The sequence below is a fragment of the Trachemys scripta genome, chromosome 7 (assembly GCF_013100865.1).
Source record: "Trachemys scripta elegans isolate TJP31775 chromosome 7, CAS_Tse_1.0, whole genome shotgun sequence".
Taxonomy (NCBI): Eukaryota; Metazoa; Chordata; order Testudines; family Emydidae; genus Trachemys; species Trachemys scripta.
Window position 1 is genome coordinate 2221369 of NC_048304.1, and position 16757 is coordinate 2238125.

Sequence of the window (16757 nt, forward strand, 5' to 3'; positions counted from 1 at the left end):
TACCCACTTCGTCGGATGCATGCAACGAATGAGGAGAGCTTTCCCACAGGACAGTATTAATGAAGCTGGCACTCTATAAAATGGACATAGCTACATTTACCTGATGTCATCTATTGTCCAAGAAGACTAGATGTGTATGACCTAAACACACTTCAGTTTTCATGAAATCACATAATTTCTCAAATGATTAATTCAAAGATTGTGGTCAAGAAGTTTTTGTTTTTACAATATGAACAGTAATGACAGACATAGCATAATATCATCTGTAACACACCATCTTCCTCAGCTGTATCTTGAGGCTTTGATTTCAAAGTGAAGATCTTTCTCAGTTTACAGTTAGCTGAGATGATAATTCCATCCAAAGACTGGAAAACAGCTCCTTTGAATATTTCACTGGTGAATGCTACCAAGTCAATGCACAAATTGCACCACTAGAACAGAGAAGCAAAACATTTTTAGTGCAATCCTTACATAAACTATTGCAGTGTAGTAAAAATTATAGAACCACAGTAATTTAGGGCTGTCAGGGACCTTGAGAGATTATCTTGTCCAAACCCTGTGCTGAGGTGCTATACTATACCTAAACTATAACTTGCAGGTGTTTGTCTAATCTATTCTTAAAAACCTCAAACGACAGGCATTCCACAACCTCCCTTAGAAACCCATTCCAGTGCTTAACTGTCCTTACAGTTAGAAAGCTTTTTTTTAATATCTTAAATCTCCCTTGCTGCAGATTAAGCCCATCACTAATTGTCCTACCTTCAGTGGACATAGAGAACAAGTGATCATGATCCTCTTAACAACAGTCTTTAACATATTTGAAGACTGTCTAGCTCTCTGGTAACTAAACTTGCAGTATGGGATTGGACTCACTGACAGTTTTTCTTTATGCATAATATTTCACTATTTTAAAAATAATCTGTTACCACTGCAGTAGTTACACATGCAACAGTCATTTATATATACAAACTAGTAATTGCATATATAAAATTGGTGACTGCATGCTCAAATGAGCATAATTATCCAGGGTATCCTCACAAAAGATGTTTTTGCAGACTCAACTGGAGAAGCAAATTATGAGAAAAATTTGTTAACTGCAAGTGTTTCGATACAAAGTTTGGCTACTTTCAATACTTTAAAGGTTGCTTAATTTCACTGTAGCTTTTTAACTACTTTTATAGACTGTGCTTAAAAACTTTTTGGTAACTTCTTATATCAACAGTCCCCCATGAATTGCAACAGGTGCTGTCCCCTCACATCCTCCAAAACAGTGGTACACGGTGACTAGTGCTCTGTCTGTATTAGGAAACTGTACTATATTTAAACAATTTCTTAAACTATTTAGTTAGCTAACATAGTGACACCCACGACTTTAACAAGAACAAGTTACGTTCAGCATCATGTCAGGTAGTTATGACACAATACTGAATTTGTCCTGTTCTTGTCTACATTCTGCAAAGTCAAGGTCAGAATTAGGTTACCTAACTCGATGGTTAAAACCAGTGTTAAATAGTGTTTAAATACAATGCAATTTCTTAGTACAGACAAGACCTTGGTGATTATTTTTCCTCTAAGTAAAAAAATACAGCCAAAAACTGTATTATATTATGGCACTAGTCTTTCTTATATTACTCCAATAGCTCCTGCACTTTTGTCAGTTTCAATTTTATTCAAAGAGAACTTAACATCTGTGCATAAAGTTGATTTTTGTATAATATAGACATATAAGTAGTTGAACATATATCATGTTGAATATAATAAAAATCAGTATTTCCCCAGAAAAATAGAATTTAAAAGGTCCAATATATATAAAAAACCCGGTATCTACATGCCAAATGTAAAACATATTGGGGGGAAAAATTGAGTGCACAAATTAAATTTAATCCCAGGCAGCTTTAAAAGAAAACTGCATCCATTATTTTTCTGCTCCTAAATCTGAAAGTTCAAAAGGTAAGAAATATGTATTATGAATAAACTGTGCAAGTTAATGAAAACACAATTTTTAATGATAATTGACATTTCTAAGTCTAGTACTGGAGCAGTCACCTTGCTGAAGAACTGCAGTCATTTGTAAAAATGGCAGGACAGGAAGCCTATGTATGAGAATGTAAGCCACATTCCGTCTGGTTTCAACACAAAAGAAGAAGTTTGTGGAACTAGCACTGAATTACACATGACAAAATACAATGCCTACTGGATAGAGCTGTGCAGGGTACAGGACTGGGACTCGAGAGACCTGGCTTCTAGTCCCAGCTCTGCCACTGGCCAACTGGCTTGACTTCGGGCAAGTCACTTCACTGTATCTTAGTTTGCCCATCCGTAAAATGGCGATCAATGATACTTACTCCTTTGCAATGTGTTTTGAGATCTACAGATGAAAATTACTATAGAAGAGCTAGGTGTGATTAAGGGACTAAAAGTTCAATACAAATATTGGGGTTTACATTTGAACACAGTAGATATCAGTATTAATCATCAGCATCTATATAAATTTTTTAAAAAGGTCATGCAACCTTGGCTGTGGAAAAAAGCAACCTTTTATTACTAAAAACAAACACGCCCCTCTTTAAACATCTGCCACAATTAAAAGGCAGCTAACCATCAGATTTTTTAAAAAATGGTTAAGTACTCACAATGCTCACAGAGTTTAGACCTATTCTTTAACAAACAATGGCTATTCAGGGGTTAAGGTTATTAAAACATTTTGTCATTGTATTTGATCAGACTATTGAGTCAGATCTCTGATGAAAGATTTATTATCTGAATGAAACCTTGTAATTGAAGTTCATATTCTGATTGAATTTAATTTACTGTACATTAATGCATACTTTAGTCTTGACACATTAGTGTTAGCCTGACACCAAGACCAACTAATTGAAATTGTATTGAAGAAAAATAATTTATTTCAATGGATCTTGAATTAATGACTACTTCAGTGGTATGGCCTGGTGCATATTAATTTTTTTAAAACAGCTCTTGCCAAAAAACTAAGGGAAGTTAGAAGTGCAAATTAACATAACTGCCTTCAACTAAATGATAATAAAATAACCCCTTAATAATTTTAGAATTCTCTATGAAATATTTTTGCTTATGACTAGTCTTATATCCTGTGGCTACCTGTGTAGAATTCTATGTAAAAACAAGTGACATTTCAAAGTGGGTGTTAATGCTTACTCAGAGTTCCACTGAAGGTGATAAAGTTAACTTCAGGCGAGGGTGAGTGAGAAAAGGAGGGCTGCCAATGAAACAGAATCAGAAAGGATAACAATATGTTTCAGCCATGTTGAGGAGATGGAGCTTGTGAGAGATCAATAGGTCATGAATGGTAGTGAGTTTGGAAACAGAGCAGGAATTCCAAATGTATCGGAAGGGAAGGACAGCAGGTGGGAGGGCACCAGACAGCAACAAGGTTAGAGAAAACAGAGCCTAAAGGACAAGAAGGGAGTCAAGGGTGGTAAGGAGATGGGGAGGTTGTGGGTTTATATGCAGAGAAGGTCATGAATAGGACCAATAGCCAGTAGCTAGGAGAAGACAGAGAGAGTGGATGAAGAGATCTGTGAGTAGAGAAAAAGCACAAAAAAAGAAATGGATTGTGGGAGACTAGGAAGAGGCAGAGTTTTTACACTAGATCTAGGGCACCAATTATAACAGATCCACAGCCTCCTCAGATTTTGATTATCACTCAGCTCTTCATAGTGGTAAGGGAGACAGAACTCAGATTCTTCTCCTCCTGATACCATCCAGTAGAGAACAGTTCTACATATACATACAAATATCTACACAAACGCAGGCACATGCACCAGATATTGCATATCTCCTGTTCGGTTAGACAAAGCTCTCTTTCAAGTGTCTTGAGTCAACAGGATTTTATCAGGTCTGTAAAGCTCTATATATGAAGACTTCTGATACAAACAGAAATATTCTGTTCAACAATACTTTAAGTAACATATCCAAGATACCTACTATTTTGCGTTTGATCGTAAAAAGAGGAAGTTTTGCATGCAGAGGGGTTACTGATAACTCCTTATGGACCGTTGATAAATACAATCTTCTTTTAATGTTTCCTAAATCAGTTACCCTGTAAAGAGAAAGTCGGGGTGGGGGGAGGAGAGGAAGAAATGGATCTTAGTCAATTCAATAACCTCTATCTTTGGGCAACCACAGAAAACTATTATTCATATGCAAAACCTTTATATCAGGGATAGCAAATGGGGAATTTAAGAATTACCTTTTTTACAAGATAAGTAATGGGATTTCTTTCCCAAATTCAAACTTAGTGGCTACAAGCCCGCATATATAAAATCACTTTACATGCTAATTTTATTTCAGAGCTCTACACTCTTCGCTGGATTTCCACAGCCCTTCAGCCTATGAAAGAATTCAATTTGTGTGAACTCAGAAGCCACTAGCCTCTAATAATCATGCTTATTTTGGTCCCTTAAGCTTGTGTTATCTTGGGACACACTGTCACCTACTAAATAGAAAAACATTATGGGCTTTCTTTTCCTAAAAATGCACCTGTCATTTTATATAGGCTCTTTGTTGGCTTAAAGATAGCACAAAACATTGTCTGTCAGTTTCACTTCTTGAGCACATATCTCTAAACCTGAATTATAATACATAAGTTTATTGCTCACTATTCAGGTCACCTCCCAGTGACACCAAGGAGACTGAATTTGAACATCTGTAATAGATTTAAACCACAGCCATGATCACAAAGATTAGGTTTGCTTAAAATTGATAAAGAGGCTCATTTTTATGTTCTGCTTCCTTCAGGTCTCAGGGGTAACAGAACAGGCTTAATATCTCCCTACCTGTCCCACACGGTTATACTGAGAACTGATGTTACCTTGAAGGCTATATTTTATACCTGGAAATCAAGATTCATTCATTTGCTATTTTAAAACAACTTTGTGTATTTCTACCAGACTGATAATTTTCATGAAATGTACAGCCCCCCTAAGAAGATGACAATTCATTTTCACAGTCAACTTTCAATCAATGTTTAGAGTTTCGATTTTTTTTTCTTTTTAAACCTAATTAGTAAATGTGAAATCTAAATGCAGTGTTACAGTTTCAAATGGCAAGAAACTGTCCCTCACATACGTCAGGTCTTTCCCTTCTGTTCTGCAAAATTTAGGCTTTGATTTTACAAAAAAGAAGACAGTTTGTAGCTCTTTGTTAGTTGTGAAGACAACCTTCCCAAGGTAAACTAAAACTTATCAGCTCCCTCAGAACTGCGAGAGCCTTGAGCCATCTGAACCTCAGCCTGTACTTCAGACATTGGGAGGGGAATAAGATAAATCATCTGTATAGTGACCCTGAACATAATGTTAGGAATGCTGGGCAAATTTTGAAAAATTTCCCTAGTGTAGAAGATAAATCTGCCTTGTCTCATCAGGTCAGGCCATCTCTCGGGTTCAGTAAAGAGAAGGCCTAATAGTGTGACGGCAAACCCCTGTCTCTCGCCATGCAATGATGATAGTAGTTATAATAGTGCTACTGGGGTTGATACGGATACTGAAGTCTCACTGCAACATTGAGAAGGTTCCCACTAAAGGTGTGACATCCTTGTCCCATCAGACTTGTCCAATCAAAACAAGTTTCCAAAGATTCATATATAGATAATTATTTTTCTCTTAAGATAGTTATGGTCTAAGAACATGAGAACAGCCATACTAGGCCAGACCAATGGTCCATCTACCCCAGTATCCTGTCTTTCTACAGTGGCAAATGCCAGATGCTTCAGAGGGAATGAACAAAACAGATGGATCATCGAGTGATCCATCTCCTGTCGTACTCTCCCAGCTTCCGGCAAAGAGAGGCTAGGAACACTCAGAATATGGTGTTGCATCCCTGACCATCCTGGCTAATAGCCACTGATGGACCTATCCTCCATGAACTTATCTAGTTCTTATTTGAACCTTCTTATAGTTTTGGCTTTCACGGCATCCCCTGGCAACAAGTTCCACAGTTCGACAGTGTGTTGCGTGAAGAAGTACTTCCTTATGTTTGTTTTAAACCCGCTGCATATTAATTTCATTGGGTGACCTCTAGCTCTTGTATTATATGAAGGAGTAAATAACATTCCTTTATTCACTTTCTCCGCACCAGTCAAAATTTTATAGACCTCTGTCATATCCCCTCTTAGTCATCTCTTTCCCAAGCTGAAAAGTCCCAGTGTTTTTAATCTCTCTTGATATGGAAGCTGTTCCATACACCTAATCATATTTGTTGACCTTCTCTCTTCCTAGAACAGTTTTGTTCTGTTCCTAGAATAGTTTTGTAACCTCACCAGAAGCTTTGAAAACCCCTAATCGTAAGTTTTTAGTTTGAAAAAACTCAGTTCACATCCTTTCTTTCACTTTGTTCTGTGCTTTCAACTGTAAGTTTTACATAACATGTTTACACATTAAAATTACTTGACTTTCACCCACTTTGGGCAATTTAAATTTTCAACCAAAATGGATTCAACACAACACATCTCCTAACTATGTGAACCTCAGAGGGTTCTGCTGGTGGCTGCAGACAGAAGTGGGTATGTGAAGGAATGGCTTCAGAGCACCCATTAGCTACTTTCCTTGTTCCCTAGTATTAGTGGCAGCTTACTACAAGAATGATGGAATTTTTGGCCAATTTCCACAACTTCTGTTGTTCCTCGGCTTTTCCCTTGAGCACCCTCTGCTTTTTCTCCAGCCTTCTATCCTAAGCACCCACCAGGAAACCAAACAGAGGGGAAGCAACAGTTCAACAGCTGCTCCCTCTGCAGCAGCCCTCAGGGACCCCAACCATGGCAGAGAAAGGAGCTACACTTATGGGCTGGGAAAGGAGAATTCACACCCTTGCTGTTCTTGTTTGGCTGGAGGTACTTCTATGTAAGCATAGCTTCCATAAGATCAGGTTGCTGGTGTCTAAAATTGAGCAACTAATCTGAGAGGCCACTAGTTGTAATGTCCACATTACTTAAACCAGTGGTCCCCAAACTGTGGGGAGGCACGCGGCGGGGCTTGGGCCAGCCCCCATAGTGGGCAGGAGGGAGCATCACCAAGGTCTGGACGCAGCTCTGGTCTGTCAGCCCAGCTCTGGCCCCAGCTGCAGCTCCACTCCGCCCCCTGCTACATCCCCAGCCCAGCTCTGCCCTCATTACCTCTCCACCCCCAGGCCAGCAGTGCCTCTAGCCCCAGCTCCTCCCACAGCTCTGCCTTCAGCCTAAGCTCCTCTGCTGAGGAAACTGTCCAGTAATGGGGGCAGGAGGCTGCGCGGAGGGGGAGGAGAGCACAGACAGATTCCATTATTGGTAAGGGGGCGGGGTGCAACAGGAAAAGCTTGGGCACCACTGACTTAAACAGAGCCCAATCTTACTCCCATTGAAGTTAACGGCCCAATTCCCAATGGAGAGTACTGCTCCCTATGAAGCCAATGGCAAAACACTGTGAGTCAGACTGGATCAAAGTGAGAGCCTATGAGTAAGTTACGCATACCTTTCCAAACGAGTGGCAATAAAAACATAATAGTACCCCACATCTTTAAAGATTTGTTTGCAACATATGTTTAAAAGTAATCATTTATCCTGCTTTATTCATATTTGTTTTTTTAGTCTTTTCCCCTCTGAAATATATTAGTTACTGTAGCAATAAAGAAGCTGGTGGGTTGCATTTGCGGGTGTAACTCAGTGATAACCAAATGTGCAATGCAAGCACAGTCATTTGGATAATGACCACCATTTTACACCATCCGCCGTAAAATGCTGGAGTTAAATGTGATGGTTTCCATGACCATATTTGTGGTATAAACAGTAACACACTGAGATGTGATTATAATTACACCAGAAGAAATATTTGTTCTTTCTTGAAATAAATTGTAAATCTGCACATACATATTTATATTCTGTTCAGGGACTACACTTGAACAGTCAGAGGTAGACTTGGAGAAACAGGCATTGCTTAATATGCTGTAAAAGTAATTTATTTTGGGAAACAAACTGGATTGTTATTTAAGATTTAGTATAGCTTTTTATACTTTCATTACAGTACTTCTTGCAGGCTATAACTAAACTGAGAGGTCTGAACAGTTAACACATCCATCAAGAAGCTCTTATTTGGGACAATGCAGATACTGAGAGATTAGAATTTAGGAATCTTATTTGCAAAATGACTTGTATGGTACGTGCTGTGAAACAGCCTTTATTTTTGCTATCAAAAACATAACCTATGTTTAACCTATGAAGACAAGAAACATCTGCATTACTCTCCTTGTACTCAGAGACATATGAAAAAAGCCATATAAGAGTTAATGTGTTTTTATTGTGTCTGTGCTTGAGTATTCATATTTAAGAGTCAGACATGCGATAGAAAAGTAATGAGACCACGTTGAGAAAAAATGAGGTAGTCAACAAGAAAATCAACCTCATTTATAATAATATTCCTGTGATCAGCAGGTGCATAACTCTCCCAGCTATGGTCATTAACGACATTCATTTCACACTTAACATCTACATTTGCAAACCATTTGAAAGTAAAATTACTTTTCAATTCAATTTTCAATTCTATTTTATATCTTCAATTTTGATGGACTATTTTCCTCACAATGGCAACTATAGTGAGAATGTGAGTAAATGGTAGCAGCTACCCACGAGTATAGACAAACTCATCTACTCAGATTACCTATTCACTTTGCTACTGTATAGACAATAATTTACAACCATTTGTTAATGTTCACTTCAAGGCTTAAAATGAACTTGGAAAAAAAATTGATGTTAGGCTGCTGAAGGGATGCTTCATTTATTAGACTTACTTGTTCTAAATATGAAGCTGTTTCCGCTCTTTTTAAATGACTCAACCTGGAAACTTAATAGGTATCAAAGCAAAATCTTCTTCCACTAATGTGAAAAAGGAACTCCCATATAATTCACTGTTCATTTAAAACTTTGAAACTTTTGTTCTGTACTCTGATAGAGAGCCAGCTAGTAAAACTTGACAATTATTGGTATGAGGATACAAATGTTTAGTTTTAATATTTTAACAGCACTTAACCCATAGATGAGCTTTTCATCATCCATAGATCACAACGTGCTTTATAAAAAGGTAGGTTAGTAGCATCACCCTCATTTTACAGAAGCCAAGGAATAGAAAGGTGAAGTGACCTGCTAAAGTCACAGACACAACTCTCTCATTCAGCAATAGTTTATATTTACTTAGTGCCTTATTTTATGCACTGTATATAACCTGATATCCCAACAAGCTGCATAATAAATTATTTAACTGGCTGTTTGAAGACCTAAAATCCAAAGCATTTAGTTCTGTCCCTATCACAGATTTAATTGTGTTGACAATCCATCAGAATTCTACAAACTAAAATACTCAAGATAGCTGATACGTGACAGATCTAGTGAACTCCAGTTACGAATAGGGACCTTGTTCTTTACATCATGAGATCTCCCCTCCATGGATATCATATGTATTCTTGAGGGAATAAAAAAAAATTAGTATCCATAAAAAGACAACAGCATTGGTGCAAAGTCTCAGAAAGAATCAAGTCCCACAAAGCAGAGTGTCTAGAAGGAGTTGACACATGGAAGCCCTTTGAGAATATAAGCAACTATGAAATCAAAAGGAATGGGCATTCATGAACCCTCCCTATAAGCCTTTTTAATCCATGACATCAATTTAAGGTAGGACCTGAAAGCATGACCCTGATACAGTTACTAAACAGGAGTAATTTTCTATAAGGGTGTTGTTCTCACTACTCTCACAACTTTGTATATTGTAAAGCCTTTTGATAAATAACTCCAAATACTTATTTAATTCCTTTTACTCGCTGGTTTCCTTTTTTGTGCCCCGCCTTTACTGCCTCGAGAACAGAGCCACCTGGTTACCTGAAGGCAAATTCTACTACCTGTGCTGAGCCATCGATACTATGTAAGTTTAGAGTAAGGGTTATTTATGCAGGATGAGAGTGGGGGAAGAGAGTGTACTTGCTTACGTGCAATAATTCTTCACTGAATGTATGAGTTGTAATTGAATCACATTTTGAGAACATGCTGATAGCACGAACCAAGGCTGTAACTCTCCAAGCTATACTGTTTGGAAAATGTATGGGGACTTTGAACAGCTGGTCTCAGGAAGAGACTATGGCAGGAGGATTATGGAAGGCATAAAGACATACGAGAGGGACTGGGTGTATTACTGAGGGCTTGGGGAGGCTGCCAGAGGCAAAGGAACCAAGTGGAGAATGGGGAGTGGGGCTGGACAGATTAAAAAGTGATAAATGGTGGCCCTGTGAAACTATCAGGACAGCTTTACTGCACATACTCTGACAGTTTTCATAATCACTGAATTTGGAGAGGAAGAGGTCTATTAATTCATTAAAATTAATTACTACATTAAATCTGAGACAATCTCAGAAATCTGTCAAATGTAAACAAGTCACAGAAAATGTTTCTGTTAAAACAGGTTTAGTGGTCAAATTATTAATATTTTTAAAACCTAAAGATAATATAGTTCGGACAGCTATACCGTTCTGACAGCATTTTACTAGCTTATCTCCCATTTGAATAATAAGCAAGCAGATTTTAGAGAGATCTAATCTAACTTTCTGAAGGAACATGACTATGTAGTTTCATTTTCTGCAACTGGAAGCATATATTTTTTAATACTGTAACAATATGTTCTATTAGTCCTCTGCTTTGTATTTTTTAAGTAAAACAAATATCCCCCAAAGTCCTTCAGCATGTTTTAAACATATAAATAATCAGGCGCTCAAATACTCCTGTGATGGTAGCCATATGAATACCCATACAAACAATGGATCTTTGGCAAAACATAATGGAGAACACACATTTGATTTTGGTTTGGCAGATACTAACCACTGGCATAGGCCTTGAGACCATAAGATTATGGTTGATGCTACAAACCTATTAATATAAAATGAAAATACTGTGAATAGATCAACAGTAATGTGGGTTTGGTGTTTCTGGGAAAACTAACTCCATCACCTTCAGATTCATCTCTCTCATTTCAGTTTATTAAATGTGAGTTTGAAAAGGATTTGTGCTCAGCTCAATGCCTCCTTTCTTGGGTTGCAAATATTTCCAAATTCAATTTTATGGCATAGTGATTTGCTTTTTTGAAGCCTGGCTATCTGTGTCAGATAATCTAGGAAAATAGAATTCCACAAAATAGCTTTTAATTTGTTCAGTACGGACAAGATGCAGTAATGAGTATAAATGTATGCAATGTTCAGCACGTGCATCTCTTCCAAAACTATTTATGATTCTAATTAATTTTGTTGGTTCTTCTCTTTTGTTTATTGGCTGCTATCTCTTCCATTTTGTTCTCCTCTCTGTAAAATTATCTTTTCACAAGACAATCTGTCCCTTCAAGTTGAAAGACAAAGAAAAGGTTAAATTCACACTTGTGATATAATACTTCTATAAGTATGGTGATATTTCTCCCACATAAGTTGTGTTTCAGTTCTAATTGCTGAGCTATTTTCTATTATGAATTGCTAACAAACTCGTCCTTTAAACAGTCATACTACTTTTTTTTTTTTTTTACTAACACTGCATCTTCAAGTTTCATTTTCAGCACATTAATTTTAAAAAACAGCATTCAATCGTCCTTCCATGTTACATTAAACTGAACCACCAACGAAGGTTATATAATAAATAATATTTTTTCCCTTGGAGAGTCCATGTTAAAAGATAATTTCTTTTGTGGTATTATCAGAACATAATCTGACAAAGGGATATTATGAGTCATACCAAGCAAACTAAAGAAGTCCATTATAAAGAATTACCTCTATAGCTCATTGAAATGAACAGCATAGATCTTATCAAAGGAGAAGCAAAACATTTTATATTTCAACTCAAAGAGCTTTGGGATATACTTCATCAAAGATGAAATTCTCTTGGTTACAATGTAAAGATCTCTAGGGTAGTTTTGTGACTATTAGGTAGGAATATGACAACACACAGATATCATGGCCTTGATCCTTGGGTTGGGCTGAGCTGTGCCTGGCAGAAGACCTGGGGTGGTGGGGGAGGAAGGGAGGCTGGAAAAATGGCTGCTTACTACCTTTATCACCCCATAAAGTCTACTCTATTTTAGGCTCACTTTAAATGGCCCCAAGTGGGTGTTGTGCTAGCTGTGAACTGCCAGAGTGCAGTGCACTCTGGCCAACACACCCCAACTATAACCCAAGAGCTGTAAGAGCATCCACGGAGGATCAGTAACCTGGAGGGGGAAGCACCTTCCTCCAAAGCCCCTTATTCCAAAGCTGACATGGAGCTTAACTGAGCAGTGACCACACAGGATGTTAGTGCACTGTAGATTCACACACTGCCTTGCCATACACTAACTCGGTGTATAGACAAGCGCTCAGGCTTGGTCTGGAAGCAGTGGTGATTTGGCATAAACAAAAACAAGTATGTGAAACAAGTTTGGGTCATTGCTTTTTTGTGCGTCATTCTACCCAACTGGACTGTACGTGAATGGTAATGTTCATGATGTCAGGGTGAAAGTAAGGCAGTACGGGTTGGTACAGCGTACCGGTAAAGAGTGGCCGCCGGTACCGGCCCATACTGCTGACCTTAAAGTGCTGCCTAAGCAATGCTTTAAAGAACCCTGCTTAAAGCGCTGCTCCTTTTGCATCCCCCCGTCGGCAACCCTGCTGGGTCCCTACTGGCAGGGCTGCCGATGGGGGGGAAGGGGGGGCGTGTAAAAGGAGCAGGGACGTTAAAGCACTGCCATGGCAAAAGGACCCTGCTTAAAGCACTGCACGGCAGCACTTTAATGTCCCTGCCCCTTTTGCCCCCCCGGGTTGCCGACGGGGAGGGGGGAAAGGAACAGCTACCCTGGGGCCAGCGATTTAAAAGGGCCTGGGGTGACGCAGGTGGGCTGGCTGGGGGATGCTGACCCCCCCCCCCAACCCCACCCCTTCCACCCGAGCTCCCGCCCCTTCTGGTAAAGAAGGTAAAAGAGAAATTTTACTTTCACCCCTACATAATATATACATTTTTCAGAAACCCTTAAGGACCCAAAGAGAATGTCCCCAAAGAAGCATATTTGAGGCACTGAGAGGACTTTGGAGCAGAAAGATTGGGAACATATATTTTCTCCCCCAATCTACTTACATCTGATTAGGATTATGGGCCATCATAAGCGAGAGTTTGATATTTAGATTTTTTTTTAAAAGGACACTTTATAGAGACAGCAAGGTTTAGCAATAAGCGCTAAGATGTCATTAACTTCATAATCAAGGTACATTTGCACTTTACTTTAAGGATTACTGGTACTTTTAGTAAATGATGATTGTTAGTCTAGACTCTAAAGCCTAAGTGGGGTTAACTAGCACCTTAGGATATCTCCGTTAATTTATTTTATTTATATCTCCTAGAACTGGAAGGGACTTGAAAGGTCATCAAGTCCAGCCCCCTGCCTTCACTAGGAGGACCAAGTACTGATTTTGCCCCAGATCCCTAAATGGCCCCCACAAGGATTGAACTCACAACCCTGGATTTCACAGGCCAATGCTCAAACCACTGAGCTATCCTTGAATATATTTAATATATTGTATTGGGAGCTACAGACATTTCAAGGCAGGATGTGGCAGTGGAAACATATAATAAGAATTCTTGTTCATTCCTTCATTGAAAAGAGTTCATAACTGTATGTCGATTGCATTCTTCTGTTTCCTTTATTGTTCAGCAAAATTATTCAAATTAAGGTTTTGGTACTGTTGATACTGGAATATTGTTCATATATGTATTTTTTATTGAACAAAAGGAACAAAGAAATAGGAGCAGTTTTGGGCATGTAAATATTTGTCAGGGCTTTTAAAATATGTTTTCAATATGTGAACAAGGCAATGATCACACATATTTTGGGAGTACTTGAAAACTCAGGATACATAAAGTGCTTCACAATTATGTATCTAAACAACCAAGGACCTCACTTATTACTTCTAGCCTTGTCTATATGGGTATATAAGTCACATTTTGCATTTAATAGTTTTCGGCATGATGGCACTCAGTAGCAAAGATTACTGTGAGACCAAATGAGAAACAACTGAGTGGGCCAGGGGCATGGACCGCTATTTAAGCATGCAATTACAATTTTCACCCATTGCAAAATATGATTACTTGTCTAATTACATGTCAAAATTAAATTTATTCATTTCCAAATTATAATTTGCTATGTTTTCTTAAAAAGCCCTTTTTGGAATGCTTTTTCCTCCTCCTACATACCAAACTAATGAGAAACAGATATGATCGTAATTTTTTGCAAATTGTTTTGGAACTAAAACAACATATACATATGAGAACAAACAGAAACAAAGGGCATTTTAACCTTGCCAATAGGGTAGACAAACTGCAAACATCCTTTCCTAGGATCTCTACCTTCTGTACGATTGTGGCAGCCAGGAAGCGTTACTTTACCGTTCACACTCTGTCCCCTTCACTGTCCAGCAACCCCAACTCCAACTTCTTCATGACACTCCCATTCAAAACATGCTCCTGGCAAATCTGTCTCTATCTTTGTTGATGACGATACAGACACCAACAGCTGTAACAGTCTATCTGAGCTCCAGCACTAATGAATACAAATTATGTTTTCTAAGAGACTGCCAGTATCACGGACACATCAGATCAGGCAGCATTCTCAGATAGGGTCACATGGGAGTAGAACATAAGAATGGCCATACTGGGTCAGACCAATGGTCCATCTAGCCCAGTATCCTGTCTCACAACAGTGGCCAATGCCAGATATTTCCAAGAGAATGAACAGAACAGGGCACCAGGGTGGATTTGATTTAAATCACTAGTCAGGAAGACTATTTCTCTTTCTCACTACACATTTGTGTAATGGAAAGTCCATTGACATTTCCATTCAACTCCCAGAGCAAATGGTCACAAACCCTCAACACTTTGCTGACCTTTTCCCCTCATCTGCAAGTGAACCAAGCCCCATTCCTTCATGACAGAGTTACTCCACAGTCCCTATAGGAAAGGCAGCGGTGACAATTTCTAGTTCAGGGATCTAGCTATTTCCCCACCAGTCACTGGAAGGGTTCTTTTCTATATCCCCTATGCTATTCTGTATAGGTTCTTATACCATGCTCATCACCGTAGTATCTGAGTACTCGGTCACATGTACCCATTTTCCTCAGGACAGCTAGCTGAAATTTCAGAAGCAGCATCTCCTATCATGAATAAATTTAAGAAAAAAATATAAAAAGCAACAGAGAGTCCTGTGGCACCTTTAAGACTAACAGATGCATTGGAGCATAAGCTTTCGTGGGTGAATAATACGCATGACGAAGTGGGTATTCACCCACGAAAGCTTATGCTCCAATACATCTGTTAGTCTTAAAGGTGCCACAGGACTCTCTGTTGCTTTTTTACAGATCCAGACTAACACGGCTACCCCTATGATATAAGAAAAAAAAATTAAAATTCATATGAAATTATCCTTTGAAATATCTGGCTTCTGGAATAACCAAAATCTGCAATGTTTTCTTTAAAATGGTAATAGTGTATACAGTAAAAGCTCTGTTATCCAGCCCTTTACCAACTGGATGCTCTATAAACCAGCATTTCTAATCTTCATAGAAAGTCCAGTTGATACTCCGGTTGGTGTGGGGCCGGCGCCTCCCTATGTGGCTCCCCGGAAGTGCCGACATGTCCCTGCTGCTCCTGGGTGGAGTAACGGCCACGAGGGGTTTAGAGTGTGGGATGGGGAGCGGGGCTGGGATGTGGGAAGCGATGCGGGCTCTGGGAGGGAGGGAGCAGCAGGGGTTTGGGGCACAGGAGAGGGCTTGGGATGCCAGATCCAGGGGGCGCTCACCTCGGGCAGATCCCCACAAGCAGCAACCTATCCCTGCTCTTCCTAGGCTGTGCACGCTGCTGCCCCCACAGCTCCCATTGGCTGCAGTCCCCTTCAAACTTGATCATTGATGATTTTATGTTTTCTTCCAGGCCATTGATAAAAATGTTCAATAATGTAGGGCCAAGAATTGATCCTTGTGGGACTCCACTGGAAACAACCTGCCCCCTGATGATTCCCCATTTACAAGTACAGTTAGCCAGTTAATTTTATATCTTACAGAAGTCTAAGTATATGTGTGTCTGTCTGACCACAACTGTGCCAGTGACAAATCTTATGGTAAGAACTTGTTCTCAGTCTCTGCCCTTCTGATCAAGACATGGTGAGGCATGTTCCTTGTCTTTTAGGAAAAGGTAGTGAAAGAGGAGTACTAGTTTTTAATACCTTGGGATTGATTTAGGTGTGTGAGGTAATATCTTTTATTTGATCAACTTCTGTTGGTGAGAGAGAGAGAGAGAAGCTTTTGAGCTACACAGAGCTCTACTTCACCCTTTCCCATTCTACGTTCTTAGCAAGATAGGTTGGTGTTTGATCCATTTATTGATACTTAAAGAAATCATCATAGTAGCTGGCGATGACAACTCCCCACTTCTCGGCCATCTGGCTGTGCAGACATGATCAGTTTCCCCAATGTTTTAGGATGGTTATTCAGCACCAATGTCCTCATTACCTTCCTTCCTCTCTGTTTGGAATGTCTTTTTCTAAATACTAAGTAATCGCTTTGCCTCACTTCCAGCAGACAATAAAATTCTCTCCATAGGTGGTAATCTTATTTGAGATAGTAATATAATTATATTGACAGTCATGAATCTCTTTAATATATCACCTTAACATAAATGACTGCAAAATGTTATAGGATATTCCACAAAATGT

General features: G+C 39.0%; 1 protein-coding gene across 8 annotated transcripts in view; it reads right to left on the reverse strand.

Annotated features, from left to right (window-relative positions):
- CFAP20DC (CFAP20 domain containing) overlaps positions 1-16757 on the reverse strand; it is a 174086-nt gene that overhangs the window by 122060 nt on the left and 35269 nt on the right. For all 8 annotated transcript variants that reach the window (XM_034776221.1, XM_034776223.1, XM_034776224.1 and 5 more), the window contains 2 exons: positions 3964-4078; positions 275-431 (listed from right to left, as the gene is read on the reverse strand). In XM_034776221.1, coding sequence (XP_034632112.1) covers positions 275-431; positions 3964-4078 — 272 coding nt within the window. The remainder of the gene's footprint in view (positions 1-274; positions 432-3963; positions 4079-16757) is intronic.